At 45.5% G+C, this 18,227-nt stretch overlaps 1 protein-coding gene across 1 annotated transcript in view; it reads left to right on the forward strand.

Annotated features, from left to right (window-relative positions):
- The first annotated feature begins 1,076 nt into the window (after positions 1–1,076).
- The window catches only part of ablim1b (actin binding LIM protein 1b), a 261,285-nt gene continuing 244,134 nt past the window's right edge, over positions 1,077–18,227 (forward strand). The window contains exon 1 of the mRNA XM_078223256.1: positions 1,077–1,238. Coding sequence (XP_078079382.1) covers positions 1,217–1,238 — 22 coding nt within the window. The 5' untranslated portion in view covers positions 1,077–1,216. The remainder of the gene's footprint in view (positions 1,239–18,227) is intronic.

Genomic DNA, 18,227 nt, shown 5'->3' on the forward strand with positions numbered 1-18,227 from the left:
CACAGATTTGTCTATATATGCCGTTTTTGTGAAACCTACCTCTCCACTCACCTGATGAAGGAGCAGTGCTCCGAAAGCTCATGCTATCAAATAAATCTGTTGGACTTTAACCTGGTGTTGTGAGACTTCTTACTGTGCCCACCCCAGTCCAACACTGGCATCTCCACATCATGACTTCAGAGTACAATTAAGAGTCAGCCATGTTGGAACGGGACTGGGGTAAGGACAGTAGGTTTTCTTCCTTAAAGAGCATTAGTGATAGTTTCATAGTCACTTTTCTTTTTACCAATAGCAGCGTTTTATTTCCAGATTTTAAACATGTATTAAAGTTCCCACACGGCTATGGTGGGATTCGAACAGACATTCTTTACATTATTTGTCCAGGTCTCTGAATTAGAATTCCAGTAACAACTCATTATACTGCCATCAAAATCAGAAAAATGCTGGAAAATCTTAGCAGGTTTGATGAAGGGTCATCCAGACTCCAAACGTTGGCTCTATTCTCGCTCCACAGATGCTGACAGACCTGCTGAGATGTTCCAGCATTTTTCTGGTTCAGATTCCTTCATCCGCTGTATTTTGCGTTTATCATTATAGTGCCATACCTGGTGGGAGCAAGAAAGGACATTTTGCAGGGATGATGCTTGTGGTAATAGATGATAAATTAGGCGAGAAAGGTTACTGTGCAAAAGGAGCTTGCGTCGCACTGTTCTGCCTCACCTTGAGTAGGGCAGAATCCTGATCATTCCTTTTAAACCGTTGAACAAAGATGACGCATGTTACATTTTCTCATGCAAGGGTAGCAGCTGTGAAAAAGACTCCACCCTCAGCGGTTTTTGTGTGTTTTGCGGAGGTCAAACATTGAAAATAGCAGCCGCGATCGCAACGCCACCCCTCCCTGTGCTTTTCTGATGTCTGCAGTTAAAGAATGTGTTGTTGTGTCATTGAAGGGGCAGGACGACAGAGACCAGTGGAATTTGTATTCACTGCACCGCAGCTGTGACTGGTTATTTCGGCAAGGCAGGGTCCACATAGGGAATGCACAGCAATTTCTGACAGGCAGTCACTCGGCTCCAGGCTGTCAGAACTGTTCAGAGGCTGCTGCACAGCCATAGTTAACTGGAACATAGGGACTTTCGCACTGCTGCCTAATCGAGGAGTGCTCTTGGATGGGAAGCTAGTCTTACAACCCCGTACTGGAGCTACTGCTGATGAAATGGTCATGGTGAATGAAAAAGGTACAAATGCAATTTCTTCTTGTTTAATTCCAGGCCATTTTCATTCCAAAGACTATTATTACTTCAGCGTTAAAATCAGCTGTAAACATTGTCTTGAGAAGCATTAAATAACTTTAATAATATTCTGCTTTTTAATTATGGGCTCGGTGATGATTCTATTTTGTGAACTGTGCACTTCATTGATGCTCATGATGTAGGGACCCTCCCTTCTTGAAATATTCCCCAAGTTCCAGTCCTAATTAACAGCAGTGATTTCTCGAGAATCAGTCATATTGTATCACGTTGCTCAATCAACTTCACTGTTCATACCTACTATATCATAACGCAGATTTACATCTGGAACAAGAAGTGTTTACTATTTTGCCTTGTGGTACAGTAGTGCAATTGTGTAGTCCGTTGACTCAGATTGATAAACTCCCAAAAATAGCATGGAAAATATAGCTTTGCAGGAAGGTTTGGAACACCTAGAGGTATCTTCTGCTGGAACATTTGAAATATGTGAAATGTAAAGCTCATTTAGGTTACGTTTGTGCTTTTAAAAACAAACAGCTGGACTGACTGAGTCCATTTTCTGACACTTTACCTTGTTCAGATTTTGGAAGAAATCCCTGGATATGGATATAAAAGATATCTGGGATCATGCAATGCACCTCTGATATTAGATAGTGTTCAGTGTAGAGGTATACTGGAGAAGATTGAATGAGATGTAGTCTGAAATCGCAATGATCCTATTTCCAGAAAGTTGTTGGATAGACACACATGTTCTTACTAGTGGCATGGTGGCACAGTGGTTAGCATTGCTGCCTCACAGCTCCAGGGACTTGGGTCCGATTCTCGGTTTAGATGACTGACTGTGTGGAGTCTGCACATTCTCCCCGTGTCTGCGTGGGTTTCTTCCGGGTGCTTCGGTTTCCTTCCACAGTCTGAAAGACGTGCTGGTTAGGTGTATTGGCCTTGCTAAATTCTACCTCAGTGTACCCGAACAGGCGCCGGAGTGTGGCGACTAGGGGATTTTCACAGTAACTTCATTGCAGTGTTAATGTAAGCCTACTTGTGACACTAATAAATAAACTTTAAACAGCACTGCAAGTATTTTACCTTCCATTATATTTTTATTGTGACAGACATCAGTCATTTGATGTTCAGGCCGCTTGTACACACCAGAGGTCAGGAAATTCCAGGACCGCTTACTTCTTAGTTCATCAACCAAGTGTCAAAACTCACTGCCATCACAAAACCAGTTGGCAGTCCTTTTGTAAATAAGTTAGCTGAATAATTTTTCTTAGCATCAAACAAACCAATGCGAGTAGGCAAGGATCAACAACTTGCATTCATATAGCACCTTTAACGAAATGTCCTGTGACCCTTGACAGTTGCATGTCAAAGAAAAATAGACACTGAGCAAAAGGAGATATTAAGAAAATTGATTGCAAGTTCTAGTGGAAGGGAAATGCTTGCAGGGCTGTTGAAGAAGGGCAGGGAACTGAGATTAATTGGATAGCTCTTTCAAAGAGCCATCACAGTCATGATGGGCCAAATGGCCTCCTTCTCTGCAATGTGGATTGGAAAGAGGATCTTAAAACAGGAAAGGGAAGTCAAAACATGACAGACAGGTTTAAGGAGGTTATTTCAGAGCATGGGGCCAAAGAGATTTGGGTGATAAACTGTCCTGACCTCAGCTGCTTAACTTTTGAACTTTATCGGGATAGGCTGTGTTGGATTTCCAATCAAAACTGGTTGCAAGCGGAAATGTGAGCAAAAAGTCAGGCATGAGATCATAGATCAAAGGGACTTTGCTGGTGCTGAGCTAAGTTTCTGGGCGGGGACTGGTGGAGTTGGAGGGGGCGGTGGTTGGTTTTGTGATCAGTGGTGATGGGAAGGAGGTAGTCACTATGGGCAAGTGAGACCCAAAATTGAGGTCTGTACTCTGGTTAAAAACAGCAGCCCAGGCTCTGATAACATGTCCAAGCCCAGTCTCCATATTGAAAGAAAGACCTCATCCATTTCTGGTCAGTGATCTTCACGTCTTCCCAGGAGAACAGGTTGACATCCGAACCTTTGGGAATAAATTCCAGCAGGTTATTAACATTTGCCAGTTTACCGTTTAAAAAATAAATATGATATCTCATTCTGTCCTTTTGGAATAATCTAGAAACAGTAATTATTGTTCTCAAGAAAGCAGGAATATAAATCTGGAACTTCATAGAAGTAATGGTCTCATTTGGGTAATTCAATTGAAATTTATAAGTGCAGATAACTATCAGCAGAGTAAATAATAATGGGAAAATGTTGTAAGGCACGCAATACTGATAGACCATTCTACTTACTGATGTCTCACTGAGAGTTTGTGGACCATGTTTGTGGAAGCCCTGCCAATGAAACCCAATTCACTTTCTTACTTGGCTCTCAGGCACAGTAGGTGGGGTTAACAATAAATCAGACTGGCCTTCATGATTTCCTGAGATTGTTTTCACTGCATAAAGGGTGATTTGATAGAAGTGTGCAAAATTAGAAAGTGATGGTATAGAACTGGCTAGAAAGAAACTGCTTTCAGCGACTGAAGGGTTCAGAACTAAGGGACATGGATATAAGATGCAAGTCGTTTAGGACATAAAGCAGGAGAACCATTTTTAGACTACTGTAAGGCTGTGGAATGAATGCATGAAAGGAGTTAGTGCCTGAGGCAGAGATCATGTCAGTGTTAAATAAGGGATTAGGTGAGAGTTGGAAAAGGAAGTAAAGGGATTATGGGAACGGGACTGTGAGATTATAACTGCAGCTCGTAGGTGATAGACACCAACATGGACTGAAAGGGCCAAATGGCCTTTTTCCACTTGTAATTTTAATAATTCCTCTATGAGCAATTGAACTCTGTAAAAGGATTTGTAATCTTTACATTGCATGTTTAATATTCTGCCATTAATCCTTTTGAGTCTTTTCTGAAAAACAAGTCAGTAAATCTAATGAGCATTTTCTTTTTCTTTCTGATAACAATATGTTAGTTTAGATGCTAAACCTTGCAGCACTGTCTGCTAATTCACTGGAGACCACCGATAACTGAAGCATTTGCAAGTCCTTTATGATGCAGGAAGAGTGAAATAAAGTGAAGATGTGAAAGAACTCTGATTAACTTGAACGGGAGCTCAAGGAGTTACAAAGCATCTAAGTGGAATTGTTTAAATTAGTAATGATGCTGGGGGATGTGGTTTAAAAATGACAGTCACACCGTTCCATGCTTGCTGACATTGGAAATGGTTCTCCCTCCCTTTGGTACTGTCTGCCTACCTTTTGGGCAGCACAGTGGTTAACACTGCTGCCTCACAGCGCCAGGGCCCCAGGTTCAATTCCAACCTCGGGTGACTGCCTGTGTGGACTTGTGCACGTTCTCCCCGTGTCTGCGTGGATTTCCTCCGGGTGCTCCGGTTTCCTTCCACTCTCCAAAGATGTGCAAGTTAGGTCGATTGGCCATGCTAAATTGCCCCTTAGTGTCAGAGGGTTAGCAGGGTCAATACTTGGGGGTAACAGGGATAGGGCCTGGGTGAAATTGTTGTTGGCGCAGGCTCGATGGGCCGAATGGCCTCCTGCACTGTCGGGATTCTATAAAAACTGTTGTCATCGGCCCATCCTTCAGAAGATACATGCTTGACCCTTACATCCTGAATGACCATCAGCCCAGCACCAACGTTCCCATCCTCTCCACGTCCCATCATGTTGTTACACCTGACATTCTCTCAGACCCAGGTATACATGGCCTCCTTATGCTCCTTGATCTTCTTACAACTTTAGACACCGCTGGCTCCACTCTCCTCTCCCCCGTATCTTGCGTCTGCTGTACTGCTCTTGCCCGCTTCTCCCCTTATCTTCCACAATGGTTTTTATTGCTGCACCCACACCATTACCTCTGAAGCAAACCACCCCCACCCCGACCAGTATATGCCTTTGACCCTCCCTCTTCCTCATCTTTTTCTTTCAATTGTGAAGTAAGTGGGAATTTCTACTGAGCACCAGTAAATTTTCAATGTTAATCCCATTTAATCTTCCGTCATGACATTCCACTCTTCTAAAAATAACTAAAACAGAACAGCTGGTTTGCGTGGGAGAGGACAGTAATAATCTCCTCTGCATCCCTTTATTTCACCCTTGATGACTGGTTTCATGATTAACTCTTGCACCACCTCCCAGTGTCTGATTATGCCTAAAGTCATTGCTTAATCCTCCCATGGAAAAATTGAATCTCGAAGTTGGTAACCTTAATTAAAGATTCAGGAATTTCTGGCAAAGATAACAGTGTTTGACTTTAAAAAATATATGTTCTTCAAATGTGGCTCATGCTAGAAAATGTATTACCTGTCAAATCGTTATACTCAGAGTGCCATGATGTGGAGATGCCAGCATTGGATGAGGGAGGAGTGGCTAAGGTAGACTGGGAGCAAAGATCTTTATGGTGGGACAATTGAGGAACAGTGGAGGACTTTCAAAGCGATTTTTCACAGTGTTCAGCAAAGGTATATGATGCACCTCAATGAGCACCCGGAAACAAGGCTTTAGTACTGAAGGCTTTAATACATTAACAATGAAACTACTAACACAAATTCACCCGTTCAGACTGAAGGGGTCCTGCCGGAGCAGGGGGTCTTATACCCTGCCACCGGAGGCGGGACCCCACTGGAGTGTGCCATGATAACACTTAGGACAGGTAAACACCCTATCCCAACAACATAGAACAACCCCCATAACAACAACACCCTAGCCCAACAGTAACACAATAACAACCCCAGTGGTGAACCAACGATGGTTCACCACATTCACCCCTCCTTTAGGAACCAAAGGTGGCGGGGTGGATAAAAACAGACAATGACAAAAAAAAAATAACAGGATTCACAAGTCCAGACGGTCTGGAGGACCACACCGACGCTGCGATCTTCTCAACACCGGTTGCGAAACCGGAGCAGGTGCTTGCGGTGGCTCTCTCAAAGCAACATCTGGCTGTCCCCTCAAAGACTCCCGGGCCGGCCGGCCCTGATGAGGCGATGGTGCAGGGGATCCTGGAACGTTTGGTGGTGGTGGTGGTGGTGATGATGGTGGCGCCGATCTCCGAGTCTCAGGCAAGCTGTACATGGGAGTAAAAGTGTTATGCACTGGTCCCGGTGCTGACCGCGCCACGTCTGGGGAAGTAATGAGGAGTAGTGGATCTGTGACTGGGGGAATAGGAGCGACAGGAGTTGCTACGTCCCCTGCGGGCGCCAGGTCTCTAATGGAGACAGTGTCCTCTCGCCCGTCAGGATATGCCACATAGGCATACTGAGGGTTGGCGTGGAGGAGTTGGACCGGTTCGACCAAGGGGTCGGACTTGCGAGCCCTCACATGGCGCCGCAGAAGGACGGGTCCTGGGTACGTCAACCAGGCTGGCAATGAGGTCCCCGAGGACGACTTCCGAGGGAATGAGAACATCCTCTCGTGGGGAGTAGCATTGGTTGCCGTACACAGGAGGGAGCGGATAGAATGGAGCGCATTTGGAAGGACCTCCTGCCACCGGGAGACTGGAAGGCCCTTGGATTTCAGTGCCAGTAGGACAGCCTTCCAGACTGTAGCATTCTCCCTTTCCACCTGTCCGTTACCCCTAGGTTTGTAGCTCGTGGTTCTACTAGAGGCAATCCCGAATGAGAGCAGGAATTGCCTCAAGTCGTTGCTCATGAACGACGAGCCCCTGTCGCTATGAATATAGCAGGGGTACCCGAACAGGGTAAAAAGCTCACTGAATGCCTTGATGACGGTGGCAGTCGACGTGTCCGCACAGGGGAAAACAAACGGAAACCGGGAAAAGTCGTCTATTATGTTAAGAAAATAGACATTCCGATCCGTTGAGGGAAGGGGGCCCTTAAAATCTACACTCAGCCTCTCAAAAGGGCGAGTGGCCTTGACCAAATGTGCCCGGTCTGGTCGATAAAAGTGTGGTTTGCATTCTGCGCAAATCCAACAACTTCTAGTAACTGACCTGACCTCCTCCACCGAGTAGGGTAGGTTGCGGGCTTTTATGAAGTGGTAGAGTCTGGTGACTCCAGGATGACACAGATCATTGTGGAGAGCCTTCAAGCGGTCCTCCTGCATGATGGCGCATGTTCCGCGCGAGAGGGCATCCGAGGGCTCATTGAGCTTCCCTGGACGATACATAATATCGTAATTATAGGTGGAGAGCTCAATTCTCCACCGCAAGATCTTATCGTTCTTGATCTTGCCCCTCTGCGTGTTACTAAACATAAACGCCACGGATCGTTGATCCGTGATCAGGGTGAACCGCTTACCTGCCAGGTAATGGCGCCAGTGTCTGACTGCCTCCACAATGGCCTGAGCCTCCTTCTCCACCGCTGAGTGCCGAATTTCGGGGCCTTGAAGGGTGCGGGAAAAAAACGCGACGGGCCTGCCTGCCTGGTTTAGTGTGGCGGCTAGGGCGAAATCAGATGCATCACTCTCCACCTGGAAGGGGATGGATTCATCCACCGCGTGCATCGTGGCTTTCGAAATGTCGCTTTTCAAAACCTTGAAGGCCAATTGGGCCTCCGGCGTAAGTGGGAAGGTCGTGGACTTAATGAGCGGACGAGCTTTGTCCGCATAGTTGGGGACCCACTGTGCATAGTACGAAAAGAACCCGAGGCATCTCCTGAGTGCTTTCGTGCTAGCGGGCAAGGGAAGTTCAGTGAGTGGTCGCATACGGTCTGGATCAGGGCCAATGACCCCGTTTTCCACCACGTATCCGAGGATGGCTAACTTACGCGTACGGAATACGCACTTCTCCCTGTTATAGGTCAGATTCAGGCGAGATGCAGTGCGCAGAAAGTGTTGGAGATTCGTGTCATGGTCCTGCTGGTCATGGCCGCAGATGGTGACGTTATCCAGGTACGGGAAGGTAGCCCGCAACCCGTTCTGGTCCACCATTCGGTCCATAGCACGCTGGAAGACCGAGACCCCATTGGTGACACCAAATGGAACCCTGAGGAATTGGTATAGACGACCATCCGCCTCAAAGGCCGTATATTGTCGGTCCTCTGGGCGGATGGGGAGTTGATGGTAGGCGGACTTAAGGTCTATGGTAGAAAACACTCGGTACTGCGCAATCTGATTGACCATATCAGAAATGCGCGGGAGAGGATACGCATCCAGCTGCGTGTATCTATTAATGGTCTGACTATAGTCGATGACCATCCGAGGTTTGTTCCCGCTTTTGACTACCACGACCTGCGCTCTCCACGGACTAGCACTGGCCTGTATGATCCCTTCCTTGAGGAGCCGCTGAACCTCAGATCTAATAAAGATCCGGTCCTCAGCGCTGTAACGCCTACTTTTAGTAGCGATGGGCTTGCAGCCAGGTACCAGATTTTTAAAAAGGGATGGTGTCGTGATCTTCAGGGTGGATAGATTGCACGCGGGGCGTTTTGGGCAATTTGGAGGCTGCGGCTGGTTCCCTACGGCCAGTGAAGGGAGTGGCCCACCGTACTGTAGGATCACACTCTTCATGTGGACCATAAAATTTAGTCCGAGGAGAATTGGCGCGCAAAGGTGAGGTAACACAAGGAACCTGTATTGCTCGTAGACTGTGCCCTGTACCTCAAGAGTTACCATACATCGTCCTTGGATCGGTACAGACCGGGACTGTGATGCCATGGAAATGGTCTGCTTGGCAGGGAGAACCCGGAGTCCACACCTTTTAGCAGTTTCAGGGTGTATGAAACTTTCGGTGCTCCCACTGTCAAACAGACAATTTACAGTTCTGCCACTAACCTTTACCTCCATCATAGAATGTTCCAGTCTGAAATGCCTGGTCTGATCCAGAGAGATCGACGCCACCGTTGGCCCCTGGGCGTCACTGCATGCTGCCGATGTGGATGCTGAGGACCCCTGCTGGTCACTCCTAGTCGTCGTGGACCATGATGGCCGCCCCCATGAATCGCACATGGGCGAGGGCGCCAAGCGCAGCGACTCCTGGTGGTCTTCCTCCTCCTCTGTTTGCCACGATGGCGCCGTCCTGAGGTCGCACGTGGTCGGACCTCGTGGGTACTGCAGCGCCGAAGGAGATGGTCTCCGTTCTGGAGGGTTACAAGCTGCACTGCCGTTTTTAGGTTTGGACCTGCAGACTTTGCTGTAGTGGCCTTTTTTACCGCACTGGCTGCAGATTGCCGTTCTTGCCGGACACTGCTGCCGTGGATGCTTAGCCCCACCGCAAAAATAGCATCGCTGGCCCCCTGGAGCTGCCGCCGTCGTCGAATCGATCTGGGAGCGCGGGTTCGCGGGGCGAGGAGGGAGCAGAGCTTGCTCCAACCACGTTGACTGCACGTGGTCCTCGGGGTACAGCGCCAAGCTCTTCGACACCGCCTCCAACCTCATGGCCATCCCCATTGCCTGGGTCAAGTTGAGTTTCCCCTTTTCTAGTAATTTAAGTCTGATATACGAGGACCCTACCCCTGCTACGAACGCGTCTCGGGCGAGGTCGTGCATGTACTGCTCGGCGGAGACGTCCTTACAGTCACAAGCCCTGGCAAGCTGCAGGAGTTCATTGGCGTAGTCTTCTATGGTCTCGCCCGACTGCCGACGTCGTGTAGCGAGGAGATAACGAGCGTGAATCTCGTTGGGTGGCGTAATGTACCTATTCTTTAGGAGCTCGACGGCACCCTGGTAAGTGGAAGCTGCACGAATGGCTAGGTAAATCGTGTCGCTTACCCTTGCGTGGAGGACCTGGAGTCTATCACTGTCCGTAGTGATAGCTACCGAGGCTGCCAGGTAGTCCTCGAAGCACTTCCACCAATGTTCGAACGTGTTAGCTGCACCGACCGCACGTGGGTCCAGTGTCAGACGATCCGGTTTTAGGATCTGCTCCATATTCTCAGTTAATGTATTAAATTGATGCACCTCAATGAGCACCCGGAAACAAGGCTTTAGTACTGAAGGCTTTAATACATTAACAATGAAACTACTAACACAAATTCACCCGTTCAGACTGAAGGGGTCCTGCCGGAGCAGGGGGTCTTATACCCTGCCACCGGAGGCGGGACCCCACTGGAGTGTGCCATGATAACACTTAGGACAGGTAAACACCCTATCCCAACAACATAGAACAACCCCCATAACAACAACACCCTAGCCCAACAGTAACACAATAACAACCCCAGTGGTGAACCAACGATGGTTCACCACAGTATATACCAGTGATAAGGAAGGACTGTAGAAAAAGAGATAATCCGCCATGGATATCCAAGGAAATAAAGGAGGGTATCAAATTGAAAAAAAATGCATACAAAGTGGCAAAGATTAGTGGGAAACTAGAGGATTGGGAAATCTTTAAAGGTCAACAGAAAGCCACGAAAAAAAGCTATAAAGAAAAGTAAGGTGGATTATGAGAATAAACTAGCTCAGAATATAAAAACAGATCGCAAACGTTTCTACACATATATAAAACAAAACAGAGTGGCTAAAGTAAATATTGGTCCGTTAGAGGATGAGAAAGGGGATGCAATAACTGGAAATGAGAAAATGGCTGAGGCATTGAACAGATATTTTGTATCAGTCTTCACAGTGGAAGACACAAAATCATGCCCAAAATTGATGACAAGAAGGCTATGGCAGGTGAGGACCTAGAAACTATCATTATCACGAAAGAGGTAGTGTTGAGCAATCTAATGGGGCTAAAGGTAGACAAGTCTACTGGCCTTGATGGAATGCATCCCAGGGTACTAAAAGAGATGGCGGGGGAAATAGCAATTGCACTGGTGGTAATTTACCAAAATTCGCTGGACTCTGGGGTGGTTCCCGCAGATTAGAAAACAGCAAATGTGACGCCACTGTTTAAAAAAGGAGGTAGACAAAAGGCAGGTAACTATAGGCTGGTTAGCTTAACTTCTGTAGGAGGAAAAATGCTTGAATCTATCATCAAGGAAGAAATAGCGAGACATCTGGATATAAATTGTCTCATTGGTAAGATGCAGCATGGGTTCATGAAGGGAAGGTCATGTTTGACTAATTTGGTGGAATTCTTTGAGAACGTTACATGTGCAGTGGACAATGGGGAACCTGTGGATGTGGTGTATCTGGAGTTCCAGAAGGCATTTGACAAGGTGCTGCACCAAAGGCTGCTGCATGAGATAAAGGTGCATGGTGTTACGGGTAATGTATTAGCATGGATAGGGGATTGGTTAACTAACAGAAAGCAAAGAGTGGGGGTAAATGGGTATTTTTCTGGTTGGCGATCAGTGACTAGTGGTGTGCCTCAGGGATCAGTGTTGGGACGGCAATTGTTTACGATTTACATAGATGATTTGGAGTTGGGGACCAAGTGTAGTGTGTCAAAATTTGCAGATGACACTAAGGTGAATGGCAGAGCAAAGTGTGCAGAGGACGCTGAAAGTCTGCAAAGGGATTTAGATAATCTAAGTGAATAGGCGAGGGTCTGGCAGATGGAGTACAATGTTGGTAAATGTGAGTTCATCCATTTTGGTGGGAATAACAGCTAAATGGACTTTTATTTAAATGGTGAAAAATTGCAGCATGCTGCTGTGCAGAGGGACCTGGGTGTCCTTGTGCATGAATCACAAAAAAGTTGGTTTGCAGGTGCAGCAAGTAATTAAGAAGGCAAATGGAATTTTGTCCTTCATTGCTAGAGGGATGGAGTTTAAAAACAGTGAGGTTATGTTGCAGCTGTAGAAGGTGCTGGTGAGGTCACACCTGGAGTACTGTGTACAGTTTTGGTCTCCTTACTTGAGAAAGGATATACAGGCACTGGAGGGGGTACAGAGGAGATTCACTAGATTGATTCCGGAGTTGAGAGGGTTGGCTTATGAGGAGAGATTGAGTAGACTGGGGCTATACTCATTGGAATTCAGAAGAATGAGGGGAGATCTTATAGAAACATTTAATTTATGAAGGGAATAGATAAGATAGAAGCAGGGAAGTTGTTTCCACTGGCAGGTGAAACTAGAACTAGGGGGCATGGCCTCAAAATAAGGGGAAGCAGATTTAGGACTGAGTTGAGAAGGAACTTCTTCACACAAAGGGTTGTGAATCTGTGGAATTCCCTGCCCGGTGAAGCAGTTGAGGCTACCTCATTGAATGTTTTTAAGGCAAGGATAGATAAATTTTTGAGCAGTAAAGGAATTAAGGGTTATGGTGAGCGGGTGGGTAAGTGGAGCTGAGTCCACAAAAAGATCAGCCATGATCTTATTGAATGGCGGAGCAGGCTCAAGGGGCTGGATGGCCTACTCCTGCTCCTAGTTATGTTCTTATAAACCTGTTGGACTTTAACCTGGTGTTCTGAGAGTGCAGTTGTGAACCTTATCATTGAACTGGTGCAGAGTTTTTGGGCAATGGGTACTTCTGCAAAAGAATTCCTGAATGGTATGTCACTCGGAGGAGAGCTTGAAAATTATTACTCTTGCCCTTCTCGGTGGTAATGACCTGCTGAGTTATTGAGTTGGCAGAGTTTCAAATGGAGCTCTTCTACTGACTAAAGCTCACTGACAAAGTATTTGAAGATGTTTGGGCCGTGACACTTTTCTGAGGAACTCCTGCAGAGATCACTGATGATCAGCAACCCAATCTATCTGATAATTCATACCTTTACTGACCATGTCCTCACTTTAATCACATCTTGCCTTCCCTTAAAGCGATGAACATAAAAAAAATCAAATGACAAAAATATACCATCTGTTCTCTCTCAAAAACATGCAAAATATCATAATATTTTTATAGATTTCAGTGAGTATCTCAGCACTAAATCTTTCAATGAATATTTCAGTTCTCCTTCTGCATTTCAATTTGCACATGTGTCTAAAGATAATAATTCACTGATTAGCAGCACAAAATGCTTGACAGACGAGCATATTTTTCAGTCATTTCCTGTTTTATGATCAAGTTATAAAGTTAAGGGTTGATTTTTTTTAAAAAATGGACATTTAGTTCACATTTATTTTGGCTGACAATGTTCAGTTAGGAAGAATATTTCAAATTTCTTGTTAAATATTTAGATGGCCAGGTTGTCACACAACAGTGATCAATGCTGGCGACAGGGACATTTTAACATTTAAATTGAGAGGGGGAGAGGGAGAATCACAAATCGAGACTTTAAATTTGAAGAGTTGCATTGTAGATTGACCACTGTAATCTGGGCTGAACTGTTACAAAGAAAGAGTGGAACATAATCCAAGTATTTGGTACAATACCAAACCGGTACATACCTCTCCGAGCCAAATTGCTGAACCTTGATTCTCACCAAGAGTGGTTTGGGATGGTGTCATGTTGAAAATGTAAGAAGCCTGGACCATATTTTGGGTGTTAATTGAAGCTGGGTGAGGGACAGGTGACCAATCCACTTGTAGGAAGTGGAGTGATTATTTAAATATTTTAATGAAGCTGTGAACCTTAATTGTGATGTGGAGATGCCGGCGTTGGACTGGGGTAAACACAGTAAGAAGTTTAACAACACCAGGTTAAAGTCCAACAGGTTTATTTGGCTTTTGCTACCAAATAAACCTGTTGGACTTTAACCTGGTGTTGTTAAACTTCTTACCAACCTTAATTGTAACAGTAATTCTATTTTTAATCAGTTGCGACTGGGTTTCGCAGACCCTGGGGAAAGGTAGCATCCAAAAGCAGTCAGAAAATTTACCATGGGCAATCCACCTAACCCTCACATATTTGGACTGTGAGAGGAAACCAGAGGAATCCCACACAGACACGGGGAGAACATGCAAACTCCACACAAACAGTCACCCAAGGCCTAAATCGGACCACTAAGAGACAGCAGTGCTAATCACTGTGCTACCGTGCTGCCTGTTATTATGTGAAAACAAATTGTCAGGATTCAAATAAGTGAATTTGACCACAACTGGTTTTCTGTTTATTCAAGTTAAAAAACTGAGACCGGAATTTTCCAGTCCCTGGTGTGGCAGATGTGTCAAGACTCATTTTAACAACTCTGCCTCCAGAGTTCAGGATGGAACACTGCAGCAATGGCTTGGGGAAGCAACTGCAGGTGTCCTGGAGGGGGTCCATCTTCCAGCTGTGGAATGTTCCAGGAGATCTATCTTGTTCTCAAGAGGTCCATCTTCTGATTTCAGAGTGCTCCTGGAAATCTATCTACATTTTCTGGAAATCCACCATCTTGCTTCATTAGTAGGCCAGTGCTGTTGGATGCCTTTTTAATGTGGCGCTGGGACACGATGATGGACAACACACCATCCAGGATGGTCCCACCACTGAATATGACGTGAAATACCCAGGTTCATAATAAATGAGGTTGGGGCTGGAAGGTTTGGGACATTTCCCCACTGGCCGCTGCTGTAGCAAACACTCGATGTTTCCACCCCCACCCACATGGCACTTAGTCTCAAAATGGCAGAATTCTGCCCAGTGGGCTGTATCTTGTGATCTCCCCTGGCCAGTTTGGTGGCCATGATGTGGAGATGCCGGCGTTGGACTGGGGTAAACACAGTAAGAAGTCTAACAACACCAGGTTAAAGTCCAACAGGTTTATTTGGTAGCGAAAGCCACTAGCTTTCGGAACAGGCTGTCCCTTCATCAGGTGGGTGGGAGTTCTGATTACAAACAGGGCACAAAGACACAAACTCAATTTACATGAATAATGATTGGAATGTGAGTCTTTACAGCTAATCAAGTCTTAAAGGTACAGACAATGTGAGTTGAGGGAGCATTAATGTAGATCCGATTAAGTGCATGGTGAGAGGGTGGATCCGATTAAGTGCATGGTGGGTGGCCTACCCATGCTGCCACCTATTGCCAATCCTAAGTAGACATTTAATACCCACTTAATACTCTTAATCGGCTGCCGCTCGTATCAACCCAATGGAGACTCTTAATTGCCCAGTACATATAAAGATCTCCCACCAAAGGATTGAGAAGGATAATAACCTCAGTAAGAAGCAGAATTGACTTTCAGGAAGCAAAAAATATGCTATACTTCCTCCACTCACTCCAAAGATTTTCTGTTGAATATTGGAGTATTGCCCCAGACTCCGGCAATCTGTGATCCAAAGTGATTCAATTCTCTTTGATGGAGGATGGTTAAAGAGTGGAATGAACACAGTTTTGCTCCACCAATTTTAAATTGAAGTCTTTGGGCTCTTTTGTATTTTACATGTACAAAGAATGCATCATAATATTAACTGAAGGATTAGGCAAGGTAAAGTAGGCAATGTTTGCGATCTTTGGCTCTGCATTCATAGAATCATAGAATCCTTACAGTACAGAAGGAGGCCATTCGACCCATTGAGTCTATACCGACCACAATCCCATCCAGGCCCTTTTCCTGCAACGCCGTACATTCACCCTGCTAATCCCCTTGACACTAGGGTCAATTTAGTATGGCCAATCTACCTAACTTGCACATCTTTGGACTGTGGATGGAAATCGGAGCACCCGGATGCCTGTATCCTTCCCTGCAGAGTACCTACACCACCTGGGTCTCGGTCGATTTGACTTAATTTATAGGAAACCATTTCTTACTGATGCCTGCCAGATTCTTTCTGAACTTGTATCGCTGTCCCTAGCAGTGCCATTAAATTCAGCCTGAAGATGCTAAGTATGATTTATCTTGACCATTAGTCAACACAACTGGATTTGATACGCTCGTTAAATATAAAATACATGCACAATGGTTAGTGTAAGATGCAAAGCTCAGGCTGTTTCACATAGTTCTACAGAACCGATTAATCATATTTCAGCTGCTGTATTGTCTGCTGTGACGATTAATCAGTCTAGACAACATAAAGTATGAGCTAGGACAAATTGCATCTTCTAAGGTTGATTGCTATAACATTGAGCTCCTTTAGCAGCAAAGATTAAATGAGATTATTTTGTGGTGCACTTCTACTTTAGTCACTCTCGGACCTCAGAGGAGAAATTGCTGCAAATAGACAGGGTCAAGCGGCACCTGTAAAGAGCAAAAAAATGCTTCAATACAGCAGTATTGTGTGTGTGTGTGTAATGTTTTCAATATCTTACAAGAAGCCATACATTTGCTCAAGGCCAGCAAAGTACTAGGGAGAGCAATCCAACGATAGACTGGTGAGGCTGAGAAATACAGTGGCTCCTCGTATTCTCAGGGCTGGATTGCCAGGGATCCTAACCAGGGAATTCCTGCTGGATAAGCAGTAGGTGGGAATTCCATCCACCTCGTGGACACTTGGCATACAAAAAGGAGATGGAGCTGATGGAATGGCATCACCTGCTGCTGAGCATCAGTTAGATGAATGGACCAATATCACCCTAGTGTATGGGAGGCTGGTAAAATGAAGGTGTATAGTACTTCTGAATGGTGGAACAAAGCCCTACTAGACTGCGTCTTGGTCTAAATGCAGTTGCAATGCAACCTTCCCTCTGTGAAAGGGAACTAATTGGAAGATCTTGACTATGTGATAGCTGGTCCTGCTGCTTTTGGACTGAAGACAGCTCAGCAACAGCGTATTTTGTTCTTGTGCACTTCTGGCAAGTTTGCCCACGTTGACACGAGTGATTACCAATTGTATTCAAGTGTCCTGACCCCAGAAAGCTGCTGTGATAAGGATCGCTTCAGTCTGGCCGATCGTGATTCCCACTCAGCTGCAGCTGGGATGGGCTGGGACAAGGGTATAAGCATTTAGACAATACGTTTTGAAAGCAGCACACATATTCAACTTCTAAGATGAAAAACTCGAGGGTGTATATTGACGTGCATACTAATTACGTAACATTAAAATGACAACACTTGACCAAACAACATGCAAGACCTTGCAACATAAAACCTTGATAACAAGCAAGGCGTTACTTAATACAAGTTACACAGCACAAGTTTCAAAACCCAGCAGTTTAGACCATAAAGAAGCAAATACAAGCTCATCAGGTTATAAATGAAAATGATTTCTTAGAATTGGGTGTTACCTTAGTAACTGTTTCAATCAAAATGTGTCCATTGTTACCCAAATCACCATTTTTACATTCACTGCTTATGCCTCATGACTGTGGGTGATTAAAGACTAATTTTGCAATCTTGGCTGACTGCCCATCTTCCACGCTGCATAAACCTGAGCTCACCCAAAACTCTGCTGCTCATATCCTACATCTCACCAGGTCCCGTTCACCTGTAACTCCCCTGATCACAAACCTACACGGGCTCCTGGTGCGGTCGCATTCTTACCTTTCCATGGGAACAGGATATTGAATTCGATGATGGCGGAGCAGGCTCAAAGGACCGAATGGTCTACTCCTGCTGCTAGTTTCTATGTTAACACTTGCATTTTAAAATTCAGACCCTTGTTTTGAACTCTTTCCTGGCCGCATCCTTTTCTATCTCTGTAACCTCCTCCAGCCCTACAAGCCACTCTGATCTGCTTGTTCCTCCAATTCTAGCTTCTTGCCCAGCATTGATTTTGATCACACCCTCAATGGCAGGCATAGCTTCAGTTACTTGGCCCTATTCTCAACAATTCCCTCCTTATACTCCTCTGTTGCTCACCCCTCTCTCTCTCTCTCTCTTTTGAAAAAACATGTTTGCCAGAAGTTTACTGCCTTGCCCGCCCGAGGCCGTTTTGCGAGCCCGCCCTGATTCTGGGGTGGGCAAGACGGTAAAATTCCAGCCGTTGACACTTCTCTCTCACCAAGATTTTGGTCGCCTTTCTTAATATCTCCTATTGTGGCTTGGTGTCAGATTTCATTTGATGACACTCCTGTGAAGTGCCTCAGAACCTTTTTATATTAAAGGTGCTCTATAAACATATATAGTTGTTATTCTTGCAATTTATACATCACGATAACCAGACTGAAATTTTTTCAATGGAATATACTTTGACTTCTGAGATCTCAGATATGTTGGGTAGAATTTTTCCATCCTGCTACGGCGGGCAGGATACGGACCACAGACCTCGGGCTGGATTTTCCGGTCTTGAGGTGATGCGGCTGGAAAATCCCACCTGTTGAAACAACTTCACCAGAATTTCCTTCTTATTCTGTCGT

This window comes from Mustelus asterias, chromosome 11, assembly GCF_964213995.1.
Source record: "Mustelus asterias chromosome 11, sMusAst1.hap1.1, whole genome shotgun sequence".
In the NCBI taxonomy this organism is placed as follows: Eukaryota; Metazoa; Chordata; class Chondrichthyes; order Carcharhiniformes; family Triakidae; genus Mustelus; species Mustelus asterias.